At 38.8% G+C, this 26,073-nt stretch overlaps 2 protein-coding genes across 7 annotated transcripts in view; one reads left to right on the top strand and one right to left on the bottom strand.

Moving 5' to 3' along the window:
• TERF1 (telomeric repeat binding factor 1) overlaps positions 1-11,076 on the top strand; it is a 43,108-nt gene extending 32,032 nt beyond the window's left edge. For all 4 annotated transcript variants that reach the window (XR_015140733.1, XR_015140732.1, XM_086336558.1 and 1 more), the window contains 2 exons: positions 1,728-1,834; positions 9,857-11,076. Coding sequence is in view for 2 of the 4 variants with exons in the window: in XM_086336558.1 (XP_086192684.1) it covers positions 1,728-1,834; positions 9,857-10,033 (284 nt within the window). In the remaining 2 variants the exon portion in view is untranslated. The remainder of the gene's footprint in view (positions 1-1,727; positions 1,835-9,856) is intronic.
• Positions 11,077-20,042: 8,966 nt separating this feature from the next.
• Positions 20,043-26,073, bottom strand: part of SBSPON (somatomedin B and thrombospondin type 1 domain containing) — a 32,624-nt gene continuing 26,593 nt past the window's right edge. For all 3 annotated transcript variants that reach the window (XM_086336561.1, XM_086336559.1, XM_086336560.1), the window contains one exon: positions 20,043-22,221. In XM_086336561.1, the coding sequence (XP_086192687.1) occupies positions 22,104-22,221 (118 nt within the window). In that variant the 3' untranslated portion in view covers positions 20,043-22,103. The remainder of the gene's footprint in view (positions 22,222-26,073) is intronic.

The raw sequence follows: 26,073 nt of genomic DNA, 5'->3' as shown, positions 1-26,073 counted from the left end.
ATGTATATTTTTCTTACAGCATGTATTTGTGTGTATACACACTTACAAATATAGTAAAACTTTATAATTTACTGCATGTAGATGTTGACTACTTTTGCTAGATTTATCCCTAAGCATGTTTTATATTTCATTACTATTGTAAATATTATCTTTTGATTATTTAAATATTTTAACTGTTGGCTAATGTACAGAAATACTGTTGAGTTTTGTTTATTGATCTTGTATGGAACCATCTTGCTAAACCCTTTTTAAATTCTATGTGTAGATTCTTTTAGGTTTCTGTACAGTACAGTAGGGATGAGGGGCTCCAACTCTTTGCAGTCAACACATACTGCTCTCTCTGCCTCAGAAACAAAGGGATTGATAAGTGACTTATCTGAGGGTAGGCAGCTGAAACAGGTGGCATAAAATCAGAACTCAAACCCTAGTTCTTTTGATTCCACATATTGTCATATATAATCGAACATAAACTTTTCTGCACATTTAAAAAGATTTGTAAAATGAAAACAGATACTATATTTATTTTTTAAAATCTGTATAAGTGAACCTATGTAGTTGAAAACCGCATCATTCAAGGATCAACTATATATATACAATTTTCTTTCAATAATGACCATTCTATTTCTTTTCAGTTGCATATACACTTATCTTACTAAACTGTAAATAAGAGAGAAAGATTTATTTCTTATACTGTGTCAGATATTCCTTAAACATTATTTTAAGAAACTACAATGATCCTATAAGGTAAATATTCCTTTTTTTTGCAGATGATGAAAAGACAGGCATTGGGAGGTGAAATGGCTTGTTCAAAGGCATGAAAGAGTCAAGATGCAAAGCACATCCCCTCTGATTTTTTTTTCATTCTTTTTTTTTTTTTTTTGAAGCTCTGTAACTTTGACAATCAGCAGTTAGTCCTCATTCACATTATCTAGATTTTTTTAAAGTGGTGGTAGTTAAATAGATAAAGAATATATAAGTCTTCTTTGATGAATCCTCATTACATTTTCTGAGACAACCGCACACAGCTAGATGCAGTATGAGACATTCCTTATTTTTTTGGCCCAGGCAGCTTTGTTGAGCCCACGGTCAGTGCATGCATACGGAGTTCTCATCTCCTTCGTGGCGTATTTCCAGATCTCTTTGAGTGCCAGAGGGACTTCTTTCTTTCTTTTTGGCTGCACTGCATCTTTGCTACTGTGTGCAGGCTTCAGGGCAACTCTCGTTATGGTGTGTGGGCTTCTCACTGCTGTGGCTTCTCTGATTGCAGAGCCTGGGCTCTGGGCACCTGGGCTTAGCTGCCCACAGCATATGGGGTCCTCCCGGAGCAAGAATTGAACACTGTGTCTCCTGCATTGGCACATAAATTCTCAACCACTGGACTACCAGGGAAGCCCCCACAGGTGCTTCTTGAAACCTACTCCATTGATATATTTGTGGATGTTGATGGTGTCATCTCTGATCACCATCTCATTGATGGCAGAGTGCCCCTTCTTGCCACCCTCTGCAGGAGCGATTCTGCCAAGCCCTTGTTGGAAAGGAAACACATGCCCCCTGATTTTCAAAGGCTGATTTTTGCATTTATACCATACTGCTTCCAGATTCAAAGGAAAAAGATTAAACAGGTTTTTTTAAATAGCTATAAAATAAATAGGAATTTCATGATAACCTTTAAAAATATAATTCTTTTAATGTGGAACAGTTTTTGATGACAGTGTTTCTGCTTTTAGGTGGAAGAAAGAAAAAGAACAGTAGACGAGCCACTGAAAGTAAGAGAACACGTATTTTAAAAAGTCAGCCTGTAACTCCTGAAAAGCATCGGTCTAGGAAAAAACAGGTACTTGTTTATTTTAATTTAATAATGCTTAATGTATATTAAAGTCATAAGGAGTAATTGTGATTATTTCACATTATTTCTGTTCAACTCTAAAAAAATCTTGAGAATAAAATGTTTCCTCTTTGCCACCTTAGATAAGTTGATCAAAATGCCTGTTCAGAGTTCACTCACATTTTAAAGATAATCTTGGGTATTAATGACATTTATTTAGAATTATCCATCCTACAGTCCGTTCATCAGATGTAGGGTAAAACTTAAATCCACATGATAAACTTATTTTCATATCTTTCTAACATAGGTTCAGTTTAAGATTTTTGTGTGCTTTAAAAAAGGAGATACCATTTGATATAGAATTTTTCTATTCAGAAAGCTGAGCCAGTTTTAGGGTTCACTCATTTGTTTTTTCTCACAGTGATTATAGTCCTGTGCTATCTCTAGTTGCTGAAATCATTGTTTACTGTATTTTATCTGGTTTTCTAGTTGTTTACAGTAAGATGAGTAAATTATTTAAGATGATTTTCTTTTTTGATAAGCTATTTGCAAATGGTTCATTGTTGATATGCTGGGGTAGGATCAAGTCCTGGACTCTCCAGGTTGGTCTAAAATCCAAAAGTCTCTACCTTATATATTTATCTTTCCCTTTGGTTCTTCTGGTGACAGTTCTAAATGGAATTATAGGTGTTACTTAGAGATATACATCAAGAAAACAGTTTCTCTTTTTTTTATATTTGAAACAACATGTGGGATATCAACTGCACAATTAAATACAGGTGATATTGTCTATCACTATTATGCCAAAAATTCTGTGTCTGGTTTTATTTTTAGCTTTCTACTGTTGGCATTTTGGTGGGATAACTTGTTAGATGAGTGACCGATTTTATTTTATTTTGTATTGAGATTTGGATTCTTTAAAAATTTTGACTGCAGTAGTCTTGGACAGTTTCTTTCTCCTGTATTTGTATGTTAAACAAACAAAGACATATTTGCCTGCCTTATCACAATTTAAAAAGAGGCCTTCCTTTGTAAATTTATTCAGAAGAAAAGTAAATGGCTTTCAACAATAAAGACTTTTTCCCCATGGATGGTATGTAATGGGAATTATTATACAGTATTTTTAAATTATAAATGATATCACTGTTTAATATACATCATCTGTTTTATTTTAAAACATGTCTACGCTACATTGAGCACCAACATGCAGGTATGACCAGGAAACAAACCCACAGTCCTGTCTCAGCAGGCAGTGCGTTCAGTCTGTGTCTTGAGGTCGACTATTATTTTTCACAGTAAGAGAAAAAAGATAGGAAAGATGAAAAGAATGTTATTCCCAACTCCTGTTGAGGAATCTGAATGATGAACTGGAAGGATATTTCAGTTCATAAAGCTCTTCCAAAGCCCCTTCTCTCAATCAGTTGATGTTTAAATATGGACCCTGGGGTGGTAGACCAGCTGGACTTGAGCAGCACAAGGGCACACTGTTTAAAGTAACATCCACACGTTACTGCAGACGGTGGGAGGAATGGACTGTGCTTTCAGACTGATGGTTTACTCTTTCCTGTTTTATGAACCCATAAACTTTAGAGGATATCAAAACTGCACCACCACAATCGTGACACAGCATCTGCTCAGTATAAAAGCTTTGTTTAGGGGGAAAAATCCAGTTGGCCCTTAGGAAAAAATGTCCTGCGTTGGATGGTGCCAATACATAATACTCAGTTGTGAACCCACAAGAATATGTGCTTTATAATGAAGACTAGAAATCAAGTCTCTAAATCCAGCTGCTTTTTTAAAATTAGTATTTTATATGATTATGTTTGCCTCCCATATCTTTCCTCTGAGGCAGAAAGGAAACGGGCAGAAAACTGGTAGGTTCTATTCTCAGAGACACACACAAGCTTTCTTTCTGTTTGGGGACTACTCTGGTTCTCAGTTTCTAGAAAAGTTGAGCCTCTGGCAGCTTCCTCAGCATTATGGTCTGAGATCTCCATATTCCTGAACAAAGCCAATCTGAAGGTTTTGTGTCATGGGGGAGAGAGGTCACCACTTTAGCTCTGGCTTTCTCTCATCTGAGAGAAATAAAGGGGGTAGGTAGGAGCAGACCTTTGAGTCATCAGGTCATCACTGGAGAATATGGTAGAGCAAGCCTATAGCTTGCCTAGTGGCCTTGTAAGAAACAATCCCTTCTCCAAAGTATAGACTTGTTATTTATCAGATAAAATAGATGCTTTTGAAATTATTTACGTGGACCAGTGGAAGATAGTTGTTCATTACATATTTCAAAGTTTCCATTTTTGACTTGATTATTTACACCAAATCAGGCTTTAAAAATAGACCAAACTAGGCTAGAATGTATACATTGCAACAGATAAGAAAGTGCAAAATGCCGGTGCCATTTGCTGACATAGCACTAGATCCAAGGACTCTGTTGGTGTAAATAAATGATACCATTTTTAAAGCATTGGGTTTTTTTTCTAAAAGGCATTAAAAATGATATGCAATTTAAAAATATAACTTTTGTATAACTTTTTAGCCTTAAGGAAAGAAAAGATTGGTGCATTTTAATTTGTCCCATGTTGTCTATATCTTGAGTTATGGGCATGGCTGGATTTAATTTTATTTTTCTCAAGAAAAGCAAAAGACAAAAAGAGAATAGTACCAAGGGCACAGTTGTTGCTTTTGTCCTGAAATACATTATCTTAAACTCTAAGTTAACCAGGTGTCATTATGAAGAGAATCTAGTATAATAGGTCACCTGTACAAAATAAAGAAATGAAAGAGTTTTAAGCAAAAAAGTAGACTTATAAAATTGTGCTATCCTTATATTTTCTTTCTCATCTTAACACTGATAAGTCCATTGTGTCACTTATTCAGTTCCATCTATGAACAATAGAGGTTGACCTCTTTAAGTTTTCTAAACTTCTGTTTTTGGCTACGCTGTGTGGCTTGCATGATCCTAGTTCCCCAACCAGGGATGGAAGAGTATAGTTTCTGTTTGCTATATGATTACTGATATATTCCATATGGTGTTTTTTAAGACTTTTTCCTCTTTAAATCATAGATGAAATTAAGCAAGGACTGTATAAAAAAGCATTCAGATCAAACAATATAAGCCATAATCATGAAGTAACAATAATATATCAAGTTATAGTTGCTCGTTTTCAATAGAAGAAAAAAAAATTAAATGTTTAATGTTAAACATTGTGGTTTTCAATTAACTTTTACTGACAAAATTATAACTTCTAGATCAGAGGTTGACAAACTTTGTATAAAGCAGTGAGCCATATACAGTTTTTGTCACGTATTCTTCTTTTTATTGAAAACAACTTTTTAAAATGTAAAAACTACTGTTTAGCTCCGGTGCTGTACAGGGGTCAGTAGCCTGCCTAACCCTTGCTGTATATGATCTACTGGAAATACCATTTAAACTTTGGTTGCACTCAGGAACCTAGTATTCAAGCAGAGAACGTTATTTCTTCAGAAAAACAGGCTTTTGTATTTTATCAGATATCATCTGTGCTCTGTATTAAATATTACTGAGATTAAAACAAGGAAACAGTGCTATGTATATGCTGCTGCTGCTGCTGCTAAGTCGTTTCAGTCGTGTCCGATTCTGTGCTACCCCATAGACGGCAGCCCACTAGGCTCCTCTGTCCCTGGGATTCTCCAGGCAAGAGTACTGGAGTGGGTTGCCATTGCCTTCTCCAGCTATCTATATGAGATTTGCATAAATCAAAAGCTACTTTTTAAAACAGAATAAATGTGTGGCAGCTTCTTATACAACAAAAATTTTTAACTTGAAGGACCATAGAATTGATAGGTTTTCTTAAGGGGATTCTAAATGGCTCCTGAAATTTCATGTAAAATTTTATGTATCTTCACTTGTCTGCAAAATGGATCCATAGCCTTCATCACATTCTCAGAAGATTTACGTGAACCCAGAGATTAATCAATAAGTACATTCCTCTCCCCTTTAAACTCCTTACTGCACACATGCAGAATTTATATCTCCTTTGGTTTTGTGTCAGTTAGTAATGAGCAGTGTGGTGAGGCTTTTAGGAGTGGTGACTGGTGAGGGAAGTGGGCTGGCTTGACAGGACAGGTCATAGGACAGATGTTGGTCTTTGTCTAGAGGGTTAGTAGTCTTACACTTGTAGGCAGCACCATTGCTGATAGGCGACAGCTCAGACTTCTGTAGGAAGTCTGGCATGATAATCACTGCCAGTTTTATGGCACTGAGTTGTACACAAGATAATTTTGACCTCATGTTTGTCTACAAGCACCTTGAGTTTCTTTTTGGTGTGTCAGACAGTTGAGCTGGATTCTTTTTTTTTTTTTTTCCTCTTTTTTTTAATTGTCATCTTGTTATTGTTCAGTCATTAAGTCATGTCCAGCTCTTTGTGACCCCGTGCACTGCAGCACACCAGTCTTCCTGGCCTTCACTATCTCCCGGAGTTTGCGCAAACCATGTCCATTGAGTCAGTGATGCCATCCAACCATCTCATCCTCTGTCGTCCCCTTCTCCTCTTGCCTTCAGTCTTTCCCAGCATCAAGGTCTTTTCCAAATGAGTCAGCTCCTCGCATCAAGTGGCCAAAGTTTTGAAGCTTTGGCATCAGTCCAATATTCCAATGAATATTCAGTTGCCATCTTAGCCATTTTAAAGTGTATAGTTCAGTGTCATTAAACACCTCCTGTGCTACCATTACCACCATTCATCCACAGAGCTCTTTTTATCTTACAAAACTGAAACTCTGTAACCATTAAACAGTAATGTCTCATTCACCCCGCCCCCACAAGCATCTGGCAACCAACTTTCTACTTTCTCTCAATTTGACTCTTGTAGGTACCTCATATAAGTGGAAATCTACAGTATTTTTTCTTTTGTATTTGACTTCTTGCACTTAGCATAATGTCATTTACTTTGAGGACAAGATCATTTCCCTTGTAGTATGTGTCAGAATCTTCCTTTTTTAAGGCTGATGATATTGTATTTATATACCACTTTTTGTCTGTTATGTGTAATACGGCTGTCAACAGGAGTGTGCAAATTTCAAGTCTCTGCATTCAGTTCTTTTGGCTGTATACAAAAGAATATAGAATTCTACTCACAGGTAGAGTTGTTGGGTCACATGATGCTTTTAATTTTTGAGGAACCACCACACTGTTTTCCCTTGCAGTCACACAAGTTTTCATTCCCACCAACAGCACATAAGAGTCCCAGTTTCTCCACATCCTCACCAGCACGTGTTATTTTCTGTGTTCGGTTGTTTGTTTCATGGTGTACCTCCTAATGGGTTTGAGGCTATATCTTCTAGGGTTTTGGATTTGCTTTTCCTTAATGATTAAGTGACATTGAGCATGTTTTCAAGTGCTTATTGGCTATTTATATATATTTTTTGGAGAATTGTCTACTCAAGACCGTTATTGATTTTAAAAATGTATTTGTAGTAAAACATAGCATAAAATATGTCACCTTAATTGTTTTTTAAGTGTATGATTCACTGGCATTAAATGCGTTCACACTGTCGTACAGCAGCCTCCAGAGCTTTTTCATCTTGCGAAATTGAAACACGGTGCTTATTAGACAGCCCCCTATTTCCCTTCCCCCTGTTCCCAGCAACCGTCATTCTACTTTCTGTTTCTGGGAATCTGACTACTGTAGATATCTCACGTAAGTGAAATCATTCAGTATTTGCCCTTTCGTGACTGATGATGGATGAATTTTTAAACCAAATGTGAGTCAGCTGGGGAAAGCATTCGTAGTTCAGAAACAGTAAATAATCATTCAGATGACCCTACGTATTGCTTCTCAGCATGTCAGCAGAAGGAATAGTTAGTTGATCACCTCTAGCAAATGCCAGGTATCAGTAATTTTTTCTATGTATAATACAGAATTTGATTTTTAAAATTTTTTAATCATTTTCTCCAAAAACAAAATAATGTATCTTTAATTAGTTTGTGTTAGTTGAGTTCTCAGAAGTCTATTGGAGAAAGTGAGAAGATTTTAGTTTTATGTGTGTGTCTACCTTGCCCAACATAGAACAGGGTTTTCACTGAGTTCATTAGGGAAGAATTAAATATTCATAAGTTCTATTTGGTATTATATGAATTCTACACATCTCTAAGGCTTCCCAGGTGGGCACTAGCGGTAAAGAACTCACCTGCCGGTACTGTAGACACAGGAGACTCGGGTTCAGTCCCTGGGTTGGAAAGATCCCCTGGAGGAAGAAAGAATACTGGAAGAAGAAGTACTCCAGTACTCTTGCCTGGAGAATTCCATGGGCAGAGGAGCCTGGCCGGCTGCAGTCCATGGGGTCGCAAAAAGTTGGACATGACTGAGCACACACGAGAGAGAGGAAGAGGGTGAGGGACACATCTCTAACCTGTTAACAGCTGTAGAATTTTATTTTATTTTATTAAATTATTTTATTTTATTAAATTTTATTTTAATTAACTTTAATAAATTTTTATTTTAATAAAATTATTTAATTTTATTTAATAAAATTACTTAATTTTATTAACAGCTATAGAATTTTAAGAGACATTATGGGCTTAAGTCAGACAAATTGGGTTTGTATTTAGTTCTCAAACCTTATATCTGTCTGATTTGGGGCAGCAGAGCCATAGTCAGATCAGATCAGATCAGATCAGTCGCTCAGTCATGTCCGACTCTTTGCGACCCCATGCATCACAGCACGCCAGGCCTCCCTGTCCATCACCAACTCCCGGAGTTCACTCAGACTCATGTCCATCGAGTCAGTGATGCCATCCAGCCATCTCATCCTCTGTCGTCCCCTTCTCCTCTTGCCCCCAATCCCTCCCAGCATCAGAGTCTTTTCCAATGAGTCAACTCTTCACATGAGGTGGCCAAAGTACTGGAGTTTCAGCTTCAGCATCATTCCTTCCAAAGAAATCCCAGGGCTGATCTCCTTTAGAATGGACTGGTTGAATCTCCTTTCAGTCCAAGAGACTCTCAAGAGTCTTCTCCAACACCACAGTTCAAAAGCATCAATTCTTCGGCGCTCAGCCTTCTTCACACTCCAACTCTCACATCCATACATGACCACAGGAAAAACCATAGCCTTGACTAGACGAACCTTTGTTGGCAAAGTAATGTCTCTGCTTTTGAATATGCTGTCTAGGTTGGTCATAACTTTCCTTCCAAGGAGTAAATATCTTTTAATTTCATGGCTGCAGTCACCATCTGCAGTGATTTTGGAGCCCCAAAAAATAAAGTCTGACACTGTTTCTACTGTTTCCCCATCTATTTCCCATGAAGTGATGGGACCGGATGCCATGATCTTCGTTTTCTGAATGTTGAGCTTTAAGCCAACTTTTTCACTCTCCACTTTCACTTTCATCAAGAGGCTTTTGAGTTCCTCTTCACTTTCTGCCATAAGGGTGGTGTCATCTGCATATCTGAGGTTATTGATATTTCTCCTGGCAATCTTAATTCCAGCTTGTGCTTCTTCCAGCCCAGCATTTTTCATCATGTACTCTGCACATAAATTAAATAAGCAGGGTGACAATATACAGCCTTGACGTACTCCTTTTCCTATTTGGAATCAGTCTGTTGTTCCATGTCCAGTTCTAACTGTCGCTTCCTGACCTGCATACAAATTTCTCAAGAGGCAGATCAGGTGGTCTGGTATTCCCATCTCTTTCAGAATTTTCCACAGTTTATTGTGAAGAGCCATAGTGTGTCATGCATAATGTAGTCAGGACCCTTGATAATATCACCACAAGTTCTTACAGAAATCTTAAGATATGTTCACGAAATCTCTTCCACCATTAAGAAATTGTAACATATTGGTTTTTTAAAAATTTGTATTTAGATATGTTAAAGAATTGTTTCTGTGAATAACTGTTCTACTTTTTATCCACTTTTGACAGAGGTTAGCTAGACTTATGTGATGATCATTTCACAATATGTATGATACTGCATCATTATGTTGTCCACCTGAAACTAATGCTGTTTGTCAAGAACTGGTTCTGTGATTAACTGTCCTACTTTTCATCAAAAGGCATGGCTTTGGGAAGAAGACAAGAATCTGAGATCTGGTGTGAGGAAATATGGAGAGGGAAATTGGTCTAAAATACTATCACATTATGAATTCAACAACCGGACAAGCGTCATGTTGAAAGACAGATGGAGGACTATGAAGAAGCTAAAACTGATCTGTTCGGACAGTGAAGACTGAGAGTGTTTGCAGAGCTTGATGAGATGACAGTTTAACACTCTAATCACTGCATGTTGTTTGAAAGTTGGTCAAAATTCTGTTTAAAGCATTACAACATTTTTTCTGTGGCACAGTTACTCAATATGAGAATTTGTGCTGTAAGAGCATTACCATGATTGTATTCTTTAAGAATCTTTTTCCTTTGATAAAAAAAGTAAATTTTTTTGAACCCTAGTGCTTTCAATCCTCCTACCTCCAAACCCTATTCCAATAAAAAAGTGAAAGCCTGATTAGAGGAAAAATATATTGCTGTTAACCTGCTGTATATGTGTGGGCTGACTTCAACTCTGTGACACATATAAGAGTGAAGTTTCTAAATCAGTGAATAAGAGGCCTTTGACATAAGGCGTAATGATTTATGACCTTAATCCGTTAATTGCTAACACATTAGCTTATAGAATGATAAATGTACAAAGTAATCTATGAGATATACTTAAATTTTCCTTTTAAGTAGTTTCATATAAAGGAAAAAACTTGAAAATGTAATACCCATAGGACAAAGTTTATGCTACTACCAAGAATAGCTTATGTTTCATTTAGGTACATTTGACTTTGGTTCTGGTGTTAAAACTTTGACAGAGATAGTTTAAATAAAGCTTCTTTATAACCTGGTGCCATAAATATAAGTTTCTCCGATATTTTCATTTAATTAGATAAATATCGGGCCTAAATGGCATTCTGTAAATGTTTAAATTGGCTTTAAACATAATAATTTTAATGTCTATGATAAATAGTAGATAAACAAGATCCTGCACACCTTATTGGACAACTTTTGAGTTTTTACCAACATGGTCTTTAGAGAATTTGTCAAAAACTAGAATTATTTAGCATTTTGAGTTATGTATGTTTTATTAACAAGTATGTGAAAATGCTTAAGTATTTGTACAAAAATTAAGTAATTATTTTGTCATTTGTTTTTCTTATTAAAGTTTTATACATTACTTTCTCATTGTTCCTGAGTTTGTTGTCTTATATGTATAATAAATTAAAACGTGGATAATGTTTCCTGGTTCTATCTGTCCTGCTACAGTACTGGTTACCGTCATCGTGTTTACTGCAGACATTTTGATGATCAGTGCCAAAGCTGATGGCTTTTATTTATGAGCCAAAATAGACCAGTTTGTCAGCCTCTTTCCAGACACCCTAAATCATCAAATGTAAACTGCCAGGAGCTGTAAGATGCTCGGTTATTTCATGTGCCACTAAAAAAAATCACTATGAATTATGCTATAATGTGGTGCTTTCTTACTTAGAATTTTATTTTTAATTAAAGAACTGTTATAGATTTATGTAAGCATAGATTTTTATTATATAACTTGTGGACCCATAGAAAAGTGAAATAAATTGGGTTATTGTATTCCTAAATGCTTCCTCATTTTTATCTGAATATTTTGAATTTTTAAACTGAAATTTATTCAGACATCTAGACTCACATACAGTTGTAAGAAATAATAGGTCCTTGTACACCTGCTCCAGCTTCCCCCAGTGTCAGTTAAACCACAGTAAGTCACCATCAGATTATTGATATAAATCTTCAGTTTTACCCGGATTTTCCCAGTCTTGTACCACATGTGTACGGTGTATGTAATTCCAAACAACTTATCACTTGTGTGGGTGCATGTATCTACAACAGGCAAGATACTCCAACACCATGAGGATCCCTTCTGTTGGCAGTCATCTCTCCTACATCATTCCTCCAACCCTTGGCAACCACTAATCTGCCCTTCATTTCTAAAACAATCATTAAAAAGGTTACATAGAGAGTGACAAAGTGGGGAGTTCCAGAGAGCCTTCCTTTTTCTGAAGCAAATATTAAGCTGGCAAAAAAAAATATTAGAATCAACTTTTTGAAACGAATCTAATAAATGGGGGGTGCTTAATGGAAAAAAGAGGCTGCTAAATTGTAGAGCATTCTGGTGGTTTTCCTTAGCCTGCTTGAGGGGACCAGTGATATGTGTTGTTGGGGTGTAGTTTGATGATGGGGGAGAGGCCAACACAGACCTTGTGCTCAGAATTGTGGTGGGGTGTTTCCATGTCTGGCAGTTCCCTGAGGGTTCAGAGATTTGCCTTTGTTTTGCCCCTTATGAACTCATGGGCTTTAAAAGTGGTGCCTACATCTGCCTGGGGTCAGAGAGAGCAGACAGATTGAAGAGCCTGGAGAGGAAAGTCAGTTCAGTTGCTCAGTAGTGTCCAACTGCGACCCTGTGAACTGCAACGTGCCAGGCTTCCCTGTCTGCGGGGGGCAGGAGCTCCGCCCGTGGCAAAGGTCATGAGGAAGGAGGCTCGGCATACGCAAAGGCGGGATCAAGCCTCAGGAGTCCCCCTGGAAATTCTCGAGCATCCACCCCCAAAACCAGAGTCTGCCTACTTTCTGCTTTGTGCTCTCACCTACACCTCTGACTTTACGGGGGGCTGTCCCCCAGTACCTCTCTCTGAAAAAAAAAAAAAAGTTAACTTACAGCTCCAGTTAATAATTCCTGGGTGTGACAGTGTTTCAACCTACAAACTCCTTTGGGATTCCTCTAGCCTGCCTGAATAGGTTTTTCCGGCCACATGTGATTGCTCAGAGCCTCCCAACTGTGAGAGGCATGAGATGTTCTAAACTGTCTAAATACAGATTCCTTTGAGCAGTTAAAAGATTGATTAGAAATTGTATTGGTGAAGGGTTTTTCACTTGTTGGGCCAAGGTTTGCTGCTACGTCTCCATATCCCTTACCTGCTGTGTCCCTGGCAGTGTATTGATTAATATAATTGGTGTAAGTGGTAGCTTTAATGTTTGTAACCTTGGACCCTTGAGTTAATTCTTTTTCTTGTTAGAGCCCACCTTTGCCCTGTAGGAATGCAACTTTATCTAATGCTTTTGGAGGGTGGCGCCTGACTAATCACCTTTAGAGAAAAATAAGTTTTCTGAAGAAAGGGTCTTAAAATGTTAACAGGCCTCAGGGCCAGAAGATGATGCAAATCACCTAAACTTTTGCATATGATAAGTTGGCAGGAAGAAAGCCTGGCTTACTGCATGACTCTACCCCTTCCCCCATTATCCTCTATGCATAACTTAAGGTATAAAAACTACTTTGGAAAATAAAGTGCAGGCCTTGTTCACCGAAGCTTGGTCTCCCCATGTCGTTCTTTCTCTCACCTTCTGGCTGAATTATTCAGCCTCTTTTTTCCACTGAATTTCCTCACTGAGCTATCCTTATTTCAGCCTCTTGTCTCCACTGAATTTCCTCACTGAGCTATCCTTATTTAACCACTCTTTATATCTTTAATTAACATTTAAATAAGCTGTTGTTTCCTGATCGCCGAAGCCATCTCCCCTTTGAAACCCCTGACCCCACCGGGGCTGGACCCTGGCACCTGTCCATCACCAACTCCTGGAGCTTGCTCAAACTCGTCCATCGAGTTGGTGATGTCATCCAATCATCTCATCCTCTGCCATACCCTTCTTCTGCCTTCAATCTTTCCCAGCATCAGGGTCTTTTCCAATGAATCAGCTCTTTCCATCAGGTGACCAAAGTATTGGAGCTTCAATTTCAGCATCAGTCCTTCCAATGAATATTCAGGACTGATTTCCTTTAGGATGGACTGGTTGGATCTCCTTGCAGTCCAAGGGACTCAAGAGTCTCTCCAACACCACAGTTCAAAAGCCATCAATTCTTCGGCGCTCAGCTTTCTTTATAGAGTCCAACTCTCACATCCATACATGACTACTGGAAAAACCATAGCTTTGACTAGACCGACCTTTGTTGGGAAAGTAATGTCTCTGCTTTTTAATATGCTGTCTAGGTTGGTCATAGCTTTTCTTCCAAGGAACAAGCATCTTTTAATATGGCTGCATGAAATTTAAGGTATGTGGTAGGTAAAGGCTTTGAAAGTCTTGAGAAAACCAGGGAATCCAGAAGACCAAGCCCCTGTGCCCAGGACTAGACACAGTCTCAGGAAAGACCTGCGAGTACCCTAGGCCTCTATGCTGTGTGATCTTTAGGCTTCATAAGTGCCAGAGATGGAGGCTAAGGCAGACTTAGTTATAGGTGGCCTGGTTCAGTGTTGAATGAGTTACCCAACTCAGAGCCAAGCTGCAAAGGCTGGCAGAGTATCTGGTTTTTTTCTTTAATTGATTAATTAATTTTGTTTATTTTTTATTTCTCTGGGTCTTCCCTTGCTGCATGCGGGCTTTCTCTAGTTGCTGTGAGTGTGAGCAGGGCTACCCTCTAGTTGCAGAGCACAAGCTTCTCATTGTGGTGGCTTCTTTTGTTGTGGAGCATGGGCTTAGGCACATGGGCTTATACATGGGCTTAGTTCCCCCATGCATGTGGGATCTTCCCAGACCAGGGATTGACCCCATGTCCCCTGCATAGCCAGGTAGATTCTTAACTGCTGGATCACCAGGGAAGTCCTGATTTTCTTTTTGATTTAAGGAAATGAACTACTCTGTATTCTTTGTCTTTTTTAACCCCTACTCAACATATTCACGTTGTATATAGCCATACTTGTTCATTTGCATTCCTACAAAGTAAGGTTATATAATTAAGTTCAGTTCAGTCACTCAGTTGTGTCTGACTTTGTGACCCCATGAACTGCAGCATGCCAGGCCTCCCTGTCCATCACCATCTCCCGGAGTCCACCCAAACCCATGTCCATTGAGTCGGTGATGCCATCCAACCACCTCATCCTCTGTCGTCCCCTTCTCCTCCTGCCCTCAATCTTTCTCAGCATCGGGGTCTTTTCAAATGAGTCAGCTCTTCGCATCAGGTGGCCAAAATACTGGAGTTTCAGCTTCACCATCAGTCCTACCAATGAACAACCAGGACTGATCTCCTTTAGGATGGACTGGTTGGATCTCCCTGCAGTCCAAGGGACTCTCAAGAGTCTTCTCCAACACCACGGTTCAAAAGCATCAATTCTTTGGCGCTCAGCTTTCTTCACAGTCCAACTCTCACATCCATACATGACCACTGGGAAAACCATAGCCTTGACTAGACAGACCTTTGTTGACAAAGTAATGTCTCTGCTTTTTAATATGCTGTCTAGGTTGGTCATAACTTTCCTTCCAAGAAGTAAGCGTCTTTTCATGGCTGCAATCACCATCTGCAGTGATTTTGGAGCCCCAAAAAATAAAGTCAGCCACTGTTTCCACTGTTTCCTCATCAGTTTGCCATGAAGTGATGGGACCAGATGCCATGATCTTCATTTTCTGAATGTTGAGTTTTAAGCCAACTTTTTCACCCTCTTCTTTCACTTTCATCAAGAGGCTTTTTAGTTCCTCTTCACCTTCTGCCATAAGGGTGGTGTCATCTGCATATCTGAGGTTATTGATATTTCTCCCGGCAATCTTGATTCCAGCTTGTGCTTCCTCCTTATATCACAAATATTTGAGTTGTGGAAATAAATAAAGCCACTCAAAAATGAAAACAAATAGGCTGTTTATTCAGAGCTTGCTATATTAAGGAAGCCAGCCACCATGACTTGTGTTTGGCAGAGATGCAGGCAGATGTTTATAGTGGGAAAGCTTTGTAGTAAAAAACTAAGGCTTCAGGCATGCTCTGATTGGAGCTTGTTGGCATGAGGAAGCTGGAGACTGGCCAGCTAGCAACAGGCATCTTATATGATTGTTTTGGGGATCATACTTGGCCTTCTCTGCTCTTAAGTTGAAAGTAGGGACAAAAAAATGGGATGTTGATAGTCATCAACTGAGTCCTGCCCATTCTGGGTAGATAGTTTTGGGAATTCAGTTCCTCTTTCTAAACTGATTGGAGAAGGCAATGGCACCCCACTCCAGTACTCTTGCCTGGAAAATTCCATGGACGGAGGTGCCTGGTAGGCTGCAGTCCATGGGGTCGCTAAGAGTTGGACACAACTGAGCGACTTCCCTTTTCCTTTCCCTTTCTAAACTGATTGCCACAGAGGTTATGGCTCAGTGTTGTCATGTAAGGTCTCCCCATTGTCAATTTTTAGATTCATTCTCTGAGTTTCCAGTTTATGCCCGCAAGGCTTTTCCAATTTACATGAAATGTAATATTATGAATAATACTAGGGACTTCCTGGTTGTGCAGTGGCTAAGACTGCCCTTCCAATGCAGAAGGCCCAGGTTTAATCCCTTGTCAGGTCCCAAATGCTAAAGCTAAGAGTTCACATGCCACAACTAAGACCCAATGTAGCTGAATAAATGTTTAAAGAGGAATAATATTAACTGCTACCTTTATTATAAAATATTAGGTATGATATTGTAACCCCTAGAGCAACCATTTTAAAAAATACACATATATAACTAATATATAAATTGAAATAGTAAAAATTATTTAAATAATCCCTAAGAAAGCAAAAGCAGGGAGAAGGGGGAACAAGAAGCAGAAACCAACAAAACCACAAGGACTAACAAAAAAACAAATGGTGCTCCTGAATGCAGCCACACGAGTAATTACATTAAATGTCAATGATCTAAGCCAGGGTAAGCAAGCTTTCTGTAAAGGGCCAGATGAAATATTTTAGGCCTGTGGGCCACTGGGTTTCTGTCAACTCTGCTTGAAATGGTCCATAGACATAAACATGCAAATAAATGGGCCTGACTGTGTTCCAAGTAAATTACATTTACAGAAACTATAGGAGATTTTGCCTGCAGGTTGTAGTTTGCTGACCGATGACTTTGAGGTCTAGATTTTGTTTTCTTCCTCTGAATTATGCTGGACTTTGTTCTGATAGGCAGTTAATTCCAAATCTGGGAACTTCTCTTAATTCTCTCTCTTTTTTTTTTTTTTTGGTCGGTTAGAACCACTTTGAAACTGAATTAGCAGTGTGAGATTTCTAAAGCCCAGCCTGGTGATGAGAATTTGGGCTGCAGATCCACAGGACAGCTGACTGGTGACAACCTCTTAGACCTAAAGCAGTGTTCCCACAATTCCTTGGGGAGAAGGGGAGAGTTTGAGATTTGTTTCCAGATCAGTCTTCCTCTAAGAAGACAGTCTTTCGGCGTCCCTGTTTAACTATACTCCATTTCAGTCTGGGCAAGGGTGGCAAGGGAAATGGCACTGTAAAATGGGTCCCCCAGGACTTCCCTGGTGGTCTAGAGGCTAAGACTACATTCCAGGGACACTGGAGAGGACCTTGCTTTCTGAAATTCCCTCTTCTAGGCATCTGACTCTCCTTTCTTCTGCTTCACTGGTCCTGAAACTTTACAGCCACCTCTTTTCAGGTTCTTCCCTCTCAATCTCCTTATCAGTATACTCTTTGTCTTTTTTTAAAAAAAATCCTCTAACTGTAATTTTATTGGGAATCTGGAGGTAAAGGAGGTAAATATATTGTCAACCTGCCATGTTTAATTGAGAAGAGTATCCTAGTGTTTGGGATCGACAGGTACACACCTGCTATATTTAAAATGGATAACTAACAAGGACCTACTGTAGCGCACAGGTAAGTCTGCTTAATGATATGTGGCAGCCTGAACGGGAGGGGAGTTTGGGGGAGAATGGATACATTACATGCATGGCTGAGTCCCTTCACTGTTCACCTGAAACTACCACAGCATTGTTTGCTAATCAGCTGTACTCCAATACAAAATAAAAAGTCAGAAAGAAAAAAACACCCTGTTGAGGACCATTTCATAAGGCTTCTGAATCTCTACACCTTTGAAAGGCTGAATCTTTGCCATCACACTTTAATCAGTGCCTTGAATGATACGGAAATTCTAGTTTCAAAATTATTGTCCTTCAGAACTTGGGGGCTTTATTCTATTAGACTTCAAGTATCCACTGATGCTGATGAGAAGACTGCTGTTTCTCATGGGAATACTTGTTCCTTTGTAGGTAATTTGCTTTTCTTTCTTTGAAAGATTTTATAGTCTTTTCTTTATCCTTGATTTTAAATTCCACAAGTTTGTCTCTAGGGGTGGGGAGTTTTAAAATCCATTTTGTTTGTACTTGGTAGGACTGCCACACCCCAAGAAGAATGGCTCTACCTCCGTCTTCTTTTCTACATGTTTTAAAGGGTGAAGGTGAAAGTGAAAGTGAAGTTGCTCAGTCGTGCCCAATTCTTTTCGACCCCATGGATAGTAGCCTGCCCTAAGCTCCTCCATCCATGGGATTTTCAAGGCAAGAGTACTGGAGTGGGTTGCCATTTCCTTCTCCAGGGAATCTTCCCAACCCAGGGATCGAACCCAGGTCTCACATTGTAGACAGACGCTTTACCATCTGAGGTATGGTCCCTCTATTCTGGTTTATCCATCCATAGAATCCTATGTCCTTTGGATCTTCAAAAAGTTTCTTCAAAATCTATGAGCTGATTCCATCCCTGCCTTCTCATCTGTGTTATAGACTCTCTGTTACAGACTTTTCCATGAATCCTATAATCTCAATGGGAGTTGAGGAAGAAGATAAACATGTTTATCCATCTGTCACCTTGACCTAGAAGTTTCACTTCCCTTTCCACATATTCATCAGAATATTCAGGTTTTCTAAACCATCTTACACTTATTTGTACAAACCTTCACCAAAATAGTCTTAGAGGGCAGAACTAGTTTTGTATTACATCATTTTGGTGCATTCCTAGAAGAAATGGTAATTACAATTTTTATGCCAGAGTAGAACTAAACAATTTAAGTTATTGCTATTGCTATGTATGCATAATTTCAACATTCTCAGATAAAAACATCCCATGAAAGGGAACTCCCTGGTGGTCCAGTGGTTAAGAATAGGCCTGGCAATTCAGGGGACATGAGTTTGATCCCTGGTCTGGGAACTAAGATCCCACAGGCTGCAGGGCAACTAAGTCCGTGCGCCACAACTACTGAGCCCGCCCACGCCAGAGCCTGTGCTCCACAAGAGAAGCCACTGCAGTGAGAAACCCGCGCCCTGCAACCAGAGAAAGCTGGCACAGAAACAAAGCCAGCCACACAAAAATAAAGAAAGAACTTTTTTAAATTCTGAGAAAGACCCTAAAAAAAGAACAATGAGATTATAGTTCACCTTGCTCCTTTTTCTACTCTTTTCTTTTCTCTTCTTATTTCCCCTCCCCCAGCTTTTCTCTACTAAATGATCACCATCTTTAATTCCTTTCCCCTGCTTTCCTGAGTGGGTATATCTACTTTTGTTCAAATTACATTTCTCATGCACTTTTGAAAAGCAGCCTATTAAGTAGTGCTGCTGCTGCTACTACTGCTGCTAAGTTGCTTCAGTTGTGTCTGACTCTGTGCGACCCCATAGACGGCAGCCCACCAGGCTCCCCCGTCCCTGGGATTCTCCAGGCAAGAACACTGGACTGGGTTGCCATTTCCTTCTCCAATGCAGGAAAGTGAAAAGTGAAAGTGAAAGTGAAGTCGCTTTCGACTTCTAACGACCCCATGGACTGCAGCCCACCAGGCTCCTCCATCCATGGGATTTTCCAGGCAAGAGTACTGGAGTGGGGTGCCATTGCCTTCTCCAATTAAGTAGTGCTAGAGCCTGTAAATCATTGTACAGTGTCATTGGAAAGGACTCCAACTCTAACGTACTCATTAAAAAGGAATACCAAAGAAGTCTTAAATTCCTTGATCTTTATCTCTGAAAATAAAAAATTAGGGGTTCTTCATTCATCATTTAGACCACATGTTGCAGTTTGTTTCAGTTTTGTACTGTTTCCGTGGGCTTCGCTAGAAGTAATAACAAGCTTTTCAAGATCACTATTTAGTAGTTATGTCTTCCAGCCCTTGAAATTCTTCATAAGAATAGAAATAACAAAAATATGCTTCAATAAGAAAGTAATTAATGGTCATGTAGTGACAGCTAAATATGTAATTTGAAAAATTGATTTTATACAACTCAAATATCCTGAATGTTATAGCATATTGGAACCATAAATACATCATAGCTTTATTGCTGTTAGTCATCATACATATGCCTATCAATTCTAAAATGTTTTCTTTTGGCTTTTGTGAAATTTTTTGTTTATTCTCTGACTTGTCCAGAAAACTTGGGTATTTTCTAGCCAAACAAGTAAAGAGTTTTTCAAAATGTGAACAGAAAGTTTATTTACTGGTATAAAATTTTAAGTAACATTGAAAATTGCCCAGGTATGCCTTAAAAAGTTTTGTTTTACAAATGTTAGAAATGGTCTTGAAATGTTACTACTGAGCTGATAGTCGAAGTTTCTAACTCTGATGAGACTCAAATTTTTATTGTTAATTTATGAAGAATTTAGTTTACCCCAAAACTGTCTTGACATTTAAACAAATACATTCTCAGAAATATTGCTACTCTCAGCATTAAATATTGGGGACTTTTCCATCCCTATTAAACTTGCTATTGTCGTTATATCATTACATAATAAGTGCCAAGAAATAGGTATTTTAGTAAATCATATTTTATACATGTGAAATCAAAGGAATTTCATATACAGGCACACCTCATTTTATAGTGCTTTGTAGATATTACCTTTTTTTTTTTTTTTCAAATTGAAGGTTTGTGGCAACCCTAGATTGAGTAAATCTCTTGGTGCCATTTTTCCAATATCATTTGCTCACTTTGTGTGTCTGTGTTACATTTTGGTGATTATTAGCATATTTCAAACTTTTTCACCATTATTATTATATTTGTCCAGGTGACCTGTGATCAGTGATCTTTGCTGTTACTACTCACTAAAGACTCACATGATGGTTAGTAGTTTTGGGCAATAAAGTATTTTTTAATTAAGCTATGTACTTTTTTTTAGACATAATGCTATTGCACACAATAGACTGCAAACATATGGTGTAAATGTAACTTTTTTATGCACCGGGAAACCAAAACTATTTTGTGGCTCACTTCATTGTGATGGTCTAGAACCAAACTCAACTATCTCTGAGGTTTACCTGTAGTTTAAATCTCCAGATTCAGTTCTCTGAAGAAAATATTCTGAGTTTAAAATTTGCTTCAGAAATAAAAAGGGCTTTGCTTTTACGGAACAGTCTTTGGCAACATTAGACTCTTCATCGAAGCTAAATTCTGAATGAGAAGCTAAGATTTGGCTCTGTCAGTCCAGATTCTTCAACAAGGCCTTTTGTCTCTGGTTCATTGATTTTCCAATCATACAATAAGGAAACTAATACTTCTGTGTTTGTAGAGTTGGGGTGGGGATGGGGATCATATCATCTGTAATAAATCTATGCCTTCCATAATCTATGCCTCTACCTTCTACTCCAGACAAAAGAAAACCTGTGCTATAGGGGGAAAAAAAAGTAATAAGTTTACCTCAATTAAACTTGAAGTTGGACTCCAAAATTATTGTAGTCAATTTCAGGCTTTATGCCTTGGAAATAATTTTCAATGCTAATGATGGTAGAATGTTCATAATTAAAGCAATTGTTTCACTTATCGTTGCCAAAATTTCACTTCATGGAAATTAAAACATTTAAAGGAATTGTACTGACCTAGAATGAACATTTGATTGACGCTTTTCAGTTAACAGAAGAAAATGTCTTCTATTAAAAAAAAAAAAGGTATATTTAGTAGAGCTGTTGGTTTTGCTTACTAAATCTCAAACAATTTGTCCTGTGGGAAATTACTTGTGACAAATTTGCTTGAAATTATTATTGCAGAATTTGTGGAATAATATATGGGAAATGCACGCATGAGTGTACATATATCTGTAGACATTTTTTAAGGCAAGAAGTTTTTAAGAGATTACAGAACAGAAAGAAAGAACCCAAGATTCAAAGCATGAGTACCCTTAAATGACAACTTACCAGTAACTGGACCAATAAAATGTAGTCATTTTAGTGCAAACAGACTTACTCTGTGTCCAGAGGACTACCTATTCAATGAGGAGACTCCAAGTGACAGGCCAAGGTCAGAAAACTACAGGAGACTTTAGACTGGGTCCTCAACATAGTAAAAAATAAAAATAAAGGCACTGTGTTTCTTAAGAACTGGCCCCCTGAATTTCCTTTCTCTGCTTCAGAATGTGGAAAAGACATACATTTAGGAACTTTAGGCCAAAGAGTTTTCAAAGGATTATGCAGCATCGAATATGACTTGGTAGTATTTAGCATGTTTACAAACACATTTTAAAATATTTATATCAAGATCTATATAAAAATGAAACTGTGAACAGCTGGACAAGAACACTGTTCTACCCGCCGAACTTTTTTCCAAGTTCCTTGACATCGAGGATTGCCAATTGCTTGCCAATGGAGGGTCTGATTTCTGAAATGATATTTTGAAAATGTGAGTTACACTAAAGCAAACCAAAGATGATTCTAATTTACAGAATTATAAATTAAGTTTTTTTTTAAAAAAAAGGTTAACACTTGAAGTTTTTAAGTGCATTACAAATTGAAATTAAAAAACAAACATCATCACAACACAACTGTTTCTTTTCTTGGGGTTCTGTCAAAACAAGTTACCAATTAATCCTTATTTGAGGACCTCTCCCTACCCTGCACATTGAGAACTGTAGTTTGAGGTCACTGCATTCGTGACTCTCAGTTGCTCTGAGTATATGAAGTGTTGCATAAAGGAAAATGACTTTCTGTTTTGTGTACGGTTTTTTAGTATATTTTTACTGGAGTATAGTTGCTTTACAGAGTTGTGTTAGTTTCTACTGTGCAGCAAAGTGAATCAGCTGCTGCTGCTGCTGCTAAGTCGCTTCAGTCATGTCGGACTCTGTGCGACCCCAGAGATGACAGCCCACCAGGCTCCCCCGTCCCTGGGATTCTCCAGGCAAGAACACTGGACTGGGTTGCCATTTCCTTCTCCAATGCATGAAAGTGAAAAGTGCAAGTGAAGTCGCTCAGTCGTGTCTGACTCTTAGCGACCCCATGGACTGCAGCCCACCAGGCTCCTCCGTCCATGGGATTTTCCAGGCAAGAGTACTGGAGTGGGGTGCCATTGCCTTCTCCACGTATGCATATATTGGCTCTTTTTTGGATTTCCTTCCCATTTAGGTCACCATTGAGCACTGGGTAGGTTTCCCTGAACTATGCAATAGGTTCTCATTAGTTACCTATTTTATACATAGTATCAATAGTGTATATCTCCCCAATTCATCCCATCTCCCACGGTTTCCCACACTGGCATCCAGATGTTTGTTCCCTATGTCTGTGTCTCTATTTCTGTTTTACAAATAAGATCATCTATGCCATTTTTCTAAATCTGACATATATGCATTAATACATGATATTTGTTTTTCTCTTTCTGACTTCACTCTGTATGACAGTCAGTCCCTAGGTCCACCCACATCTCTACAAATGACCAAATTTCCTTCCTTTTTGTGGCTGAGTAATATTCCACTGTATGCATGTAACGCATCTCTGTCCTTTCCTCTGTTGATGGTCATTTGGGTTGTCTCCATGTCCTGCCTATTTACATAGTGCTGCGATGAATGTTGGAGTGATGTGTTTTTCTGAACTATGGTTTTCTCTGGGTATATGCCCAGTAGTGGGATTGCTGGGTACTGTTTTGTGTACATTTAAATTAGAGGGGACTGAACCAAATGATTCCTTGTAATCCTTTCCAACTCTTTGATACCATAATGAAAAATGTGAGCAGAGAAAAGAAAAAAGCCCTTATTATTGAAATTATTATTTTTTAAGTCACTGGAACTTCAGCCAGGGTTGAAGGTGCTTTATGGGTACATATTAAATTATAATATTCATTTTAAAGTCAAAATATGGATGAGGTAGTCAGGAAAATATTAAGTCTACATATTAAGTTTCTGTTTCATGTGAATTCTTTACCCACTTCACTCTTAGTGTGCATACTCGATATAGAGGCTGTTGGACACAAGAGACTAATAAACATAAGTTCAAGTTATTAAATATTAAAATATGCCCTGGGAATAATGATTAACTGGAAAGGTCCACATTTTTCTTTCTAATCTATATTTTTACCAATTCCATCTGACATTTTTAAAAGCCATAAACCATACATCACCAATTCTACCTGTCTCTTAGTTATGAACAATGTTACTGGATTTAACTGGTAGATAAGTACAGGACTGGAATGGGTTTTTAGAAAGGTAAGATGTTTTCAAGGGTCAATTCTTTTGGACAATCTAGATTTCTGTAGATTTATGCAATATTATAATTTACAAGAAACATATTTGGCCATCCAGGCAACTAAACTATATTTCTCATGTGTATTTGGTTTTTGTCCAGTTTCTAACTGACAGTCCCCAAAGCCACTGGAATTTCTTACATGTTGAGAGTGATAAAGGCATCTTTTTATGTGAGTAGGCAGATTTTTGGAAGCACCTGAAGTTGGGAGTTGGTTGCCAAGAGAATTAACCAGGTGGTTAGCAGGTTGGAATTCATGGCTCCACACCCCCAACCCCAAGGTCCAGGGATGGGAGAAGGGCTGGAAGTTGAATCAGTCAGTAGCCAATGACTCAATCAATGACACCTCCATAGTAGCCAATGACTCAATCAATGACCCTCCATAGTGAGCCATTCAGGAAAGCCAAAAGGACAGGGTTTAGAGGGTGTCTAAGTAAGTGAACACATGGAGAGGTGGGGAGAATGACACCCCTCCCCATACTTCTTCCCTGTCTTGCATTGGGCTGTTACCGAATTATATCCTTTTACAATAAACGGGTCATCTAATCAGGCGGCACTAGTGATAGAGAACTGGCGTGCCAATGCAGGGGACATAAGAGACACGAGTTTGAACCCTGGGTCGGGAAGACCCCCTGGAGGAGGGCATGGCAACCCACTTCAGCAATATTCTTGCCTGGAGCATCCCATGGACAGAAGAGCCCGGTCAGTTACAGTCCACAGGGTTTCAAAGAGTCAGACACAACTGAAGTGATGTAGCACACACACATGCACGGTCATCTAGTCAGTCAATGTGTCTCTGAGTTCTGTGAGCCACTCTAGCAAATTAATCAGACCTGAGGAAGAGATCACGGAATCTCTGATGTATAGCCAGTCAGTCAGAAGCACAGGTTAACAGGTAACACAGCCTGAGCTGGAAACTGGTATTTGAAGGGGGTGGCAGGAGGGAGCAGTCTGGTAGGACTGATATTAAGTTAGAATTAAGTGTCAGAATTAAGTTAAATTGTTGGATGCCAACCTGGTGTCCCATGAATTGCTTCATGCTGTGTGAGGAAATCCCACCCCACCCCATATTAAAATGGAGTGCTTAGAACATCAAAAGAGTTTATGATCCTGCAAAACTAGGCCCACCAATACTATCTTAGTCATGACTGTGACTGCCTCACTGAGCAGTGGTTCTGAAATTTTGCTGTGGGTATGAATCATCTGGACAGGGTTCAGCAAACTGCGACCCATGGGCCGAATCCAGCCCACCCACCCCTTGTGTAGTCTACAGGTTAAGAATGATTACTACACGTGATCCAGAAATTCTACTCCTGTATATATACATATATCCAAAGAAAATGAAAAGAGTGATTCAAAAACATACAGGCACCCCAGTGTTCATAGCGGCATTACTTACAATAGCCAAGACATGAAAGCATAGAAGTGTTTACCAATGGTTGAATGAATAAAGAATATGTGGTATACTCAGACATAAAGGAAATGAAATCCTGCCAGTTGCAGCAACATGGGTGGATCGGCAGGGGATTATGCTTGGTGAAATAAGTCAGAGAGTGAAAGGCAAATACTGTGTATTATCATTTGTATGTGGATTCTGCAAATCAAAACACACTAGTGAAAATGACAAAGAAACAGACTCACAGATACAGAGAACAAACTAGTGGTTACCAGTGGGGAGACAGAAGGGCAAGGGACAGCTAGGGTTGGGGGTTAAGAGGCACAAACTACTCTGTATACAATAAACAAGCCACAAGAATACAGCACAGAGAACACAGCCAATATTTTATAATAACCATAAATGGAGTATAAGCTATAAAATTTTTCAATTGCTATGTTGTACACCTGAACCTGTGGCTCAGCTGGTAAAGAATCTGCCTGCAATTAGGGAGACCTGGGTTCAATCCCTGGGTTGGGAAGATCCCCTGGAGAAGGAAAAGGCTACCCTACTATTCTGGCCTGGAGAATTCCACGGACTGTATAAATCCATGGGGTCGCAAAGAGT

Source organism: Bos grunniens, chromosome 14 (assembly GCF_055505025.1).
Source record: "Bos grunniens cultivar Pamir isolate PY7600 chromosome 14, Bosgru_T2T1.0, whole genome shotgun sequence".
NCBI lineage: Eukaryota > Metazoa > Chordata > Mammalia > Artiodactyla > Bovidae > Bos > Bos grunniens.
Note: the sequence above shows the minus strand (reverse complement) of the source record. Positions and strands in the feature narration are given on the sequence as shown.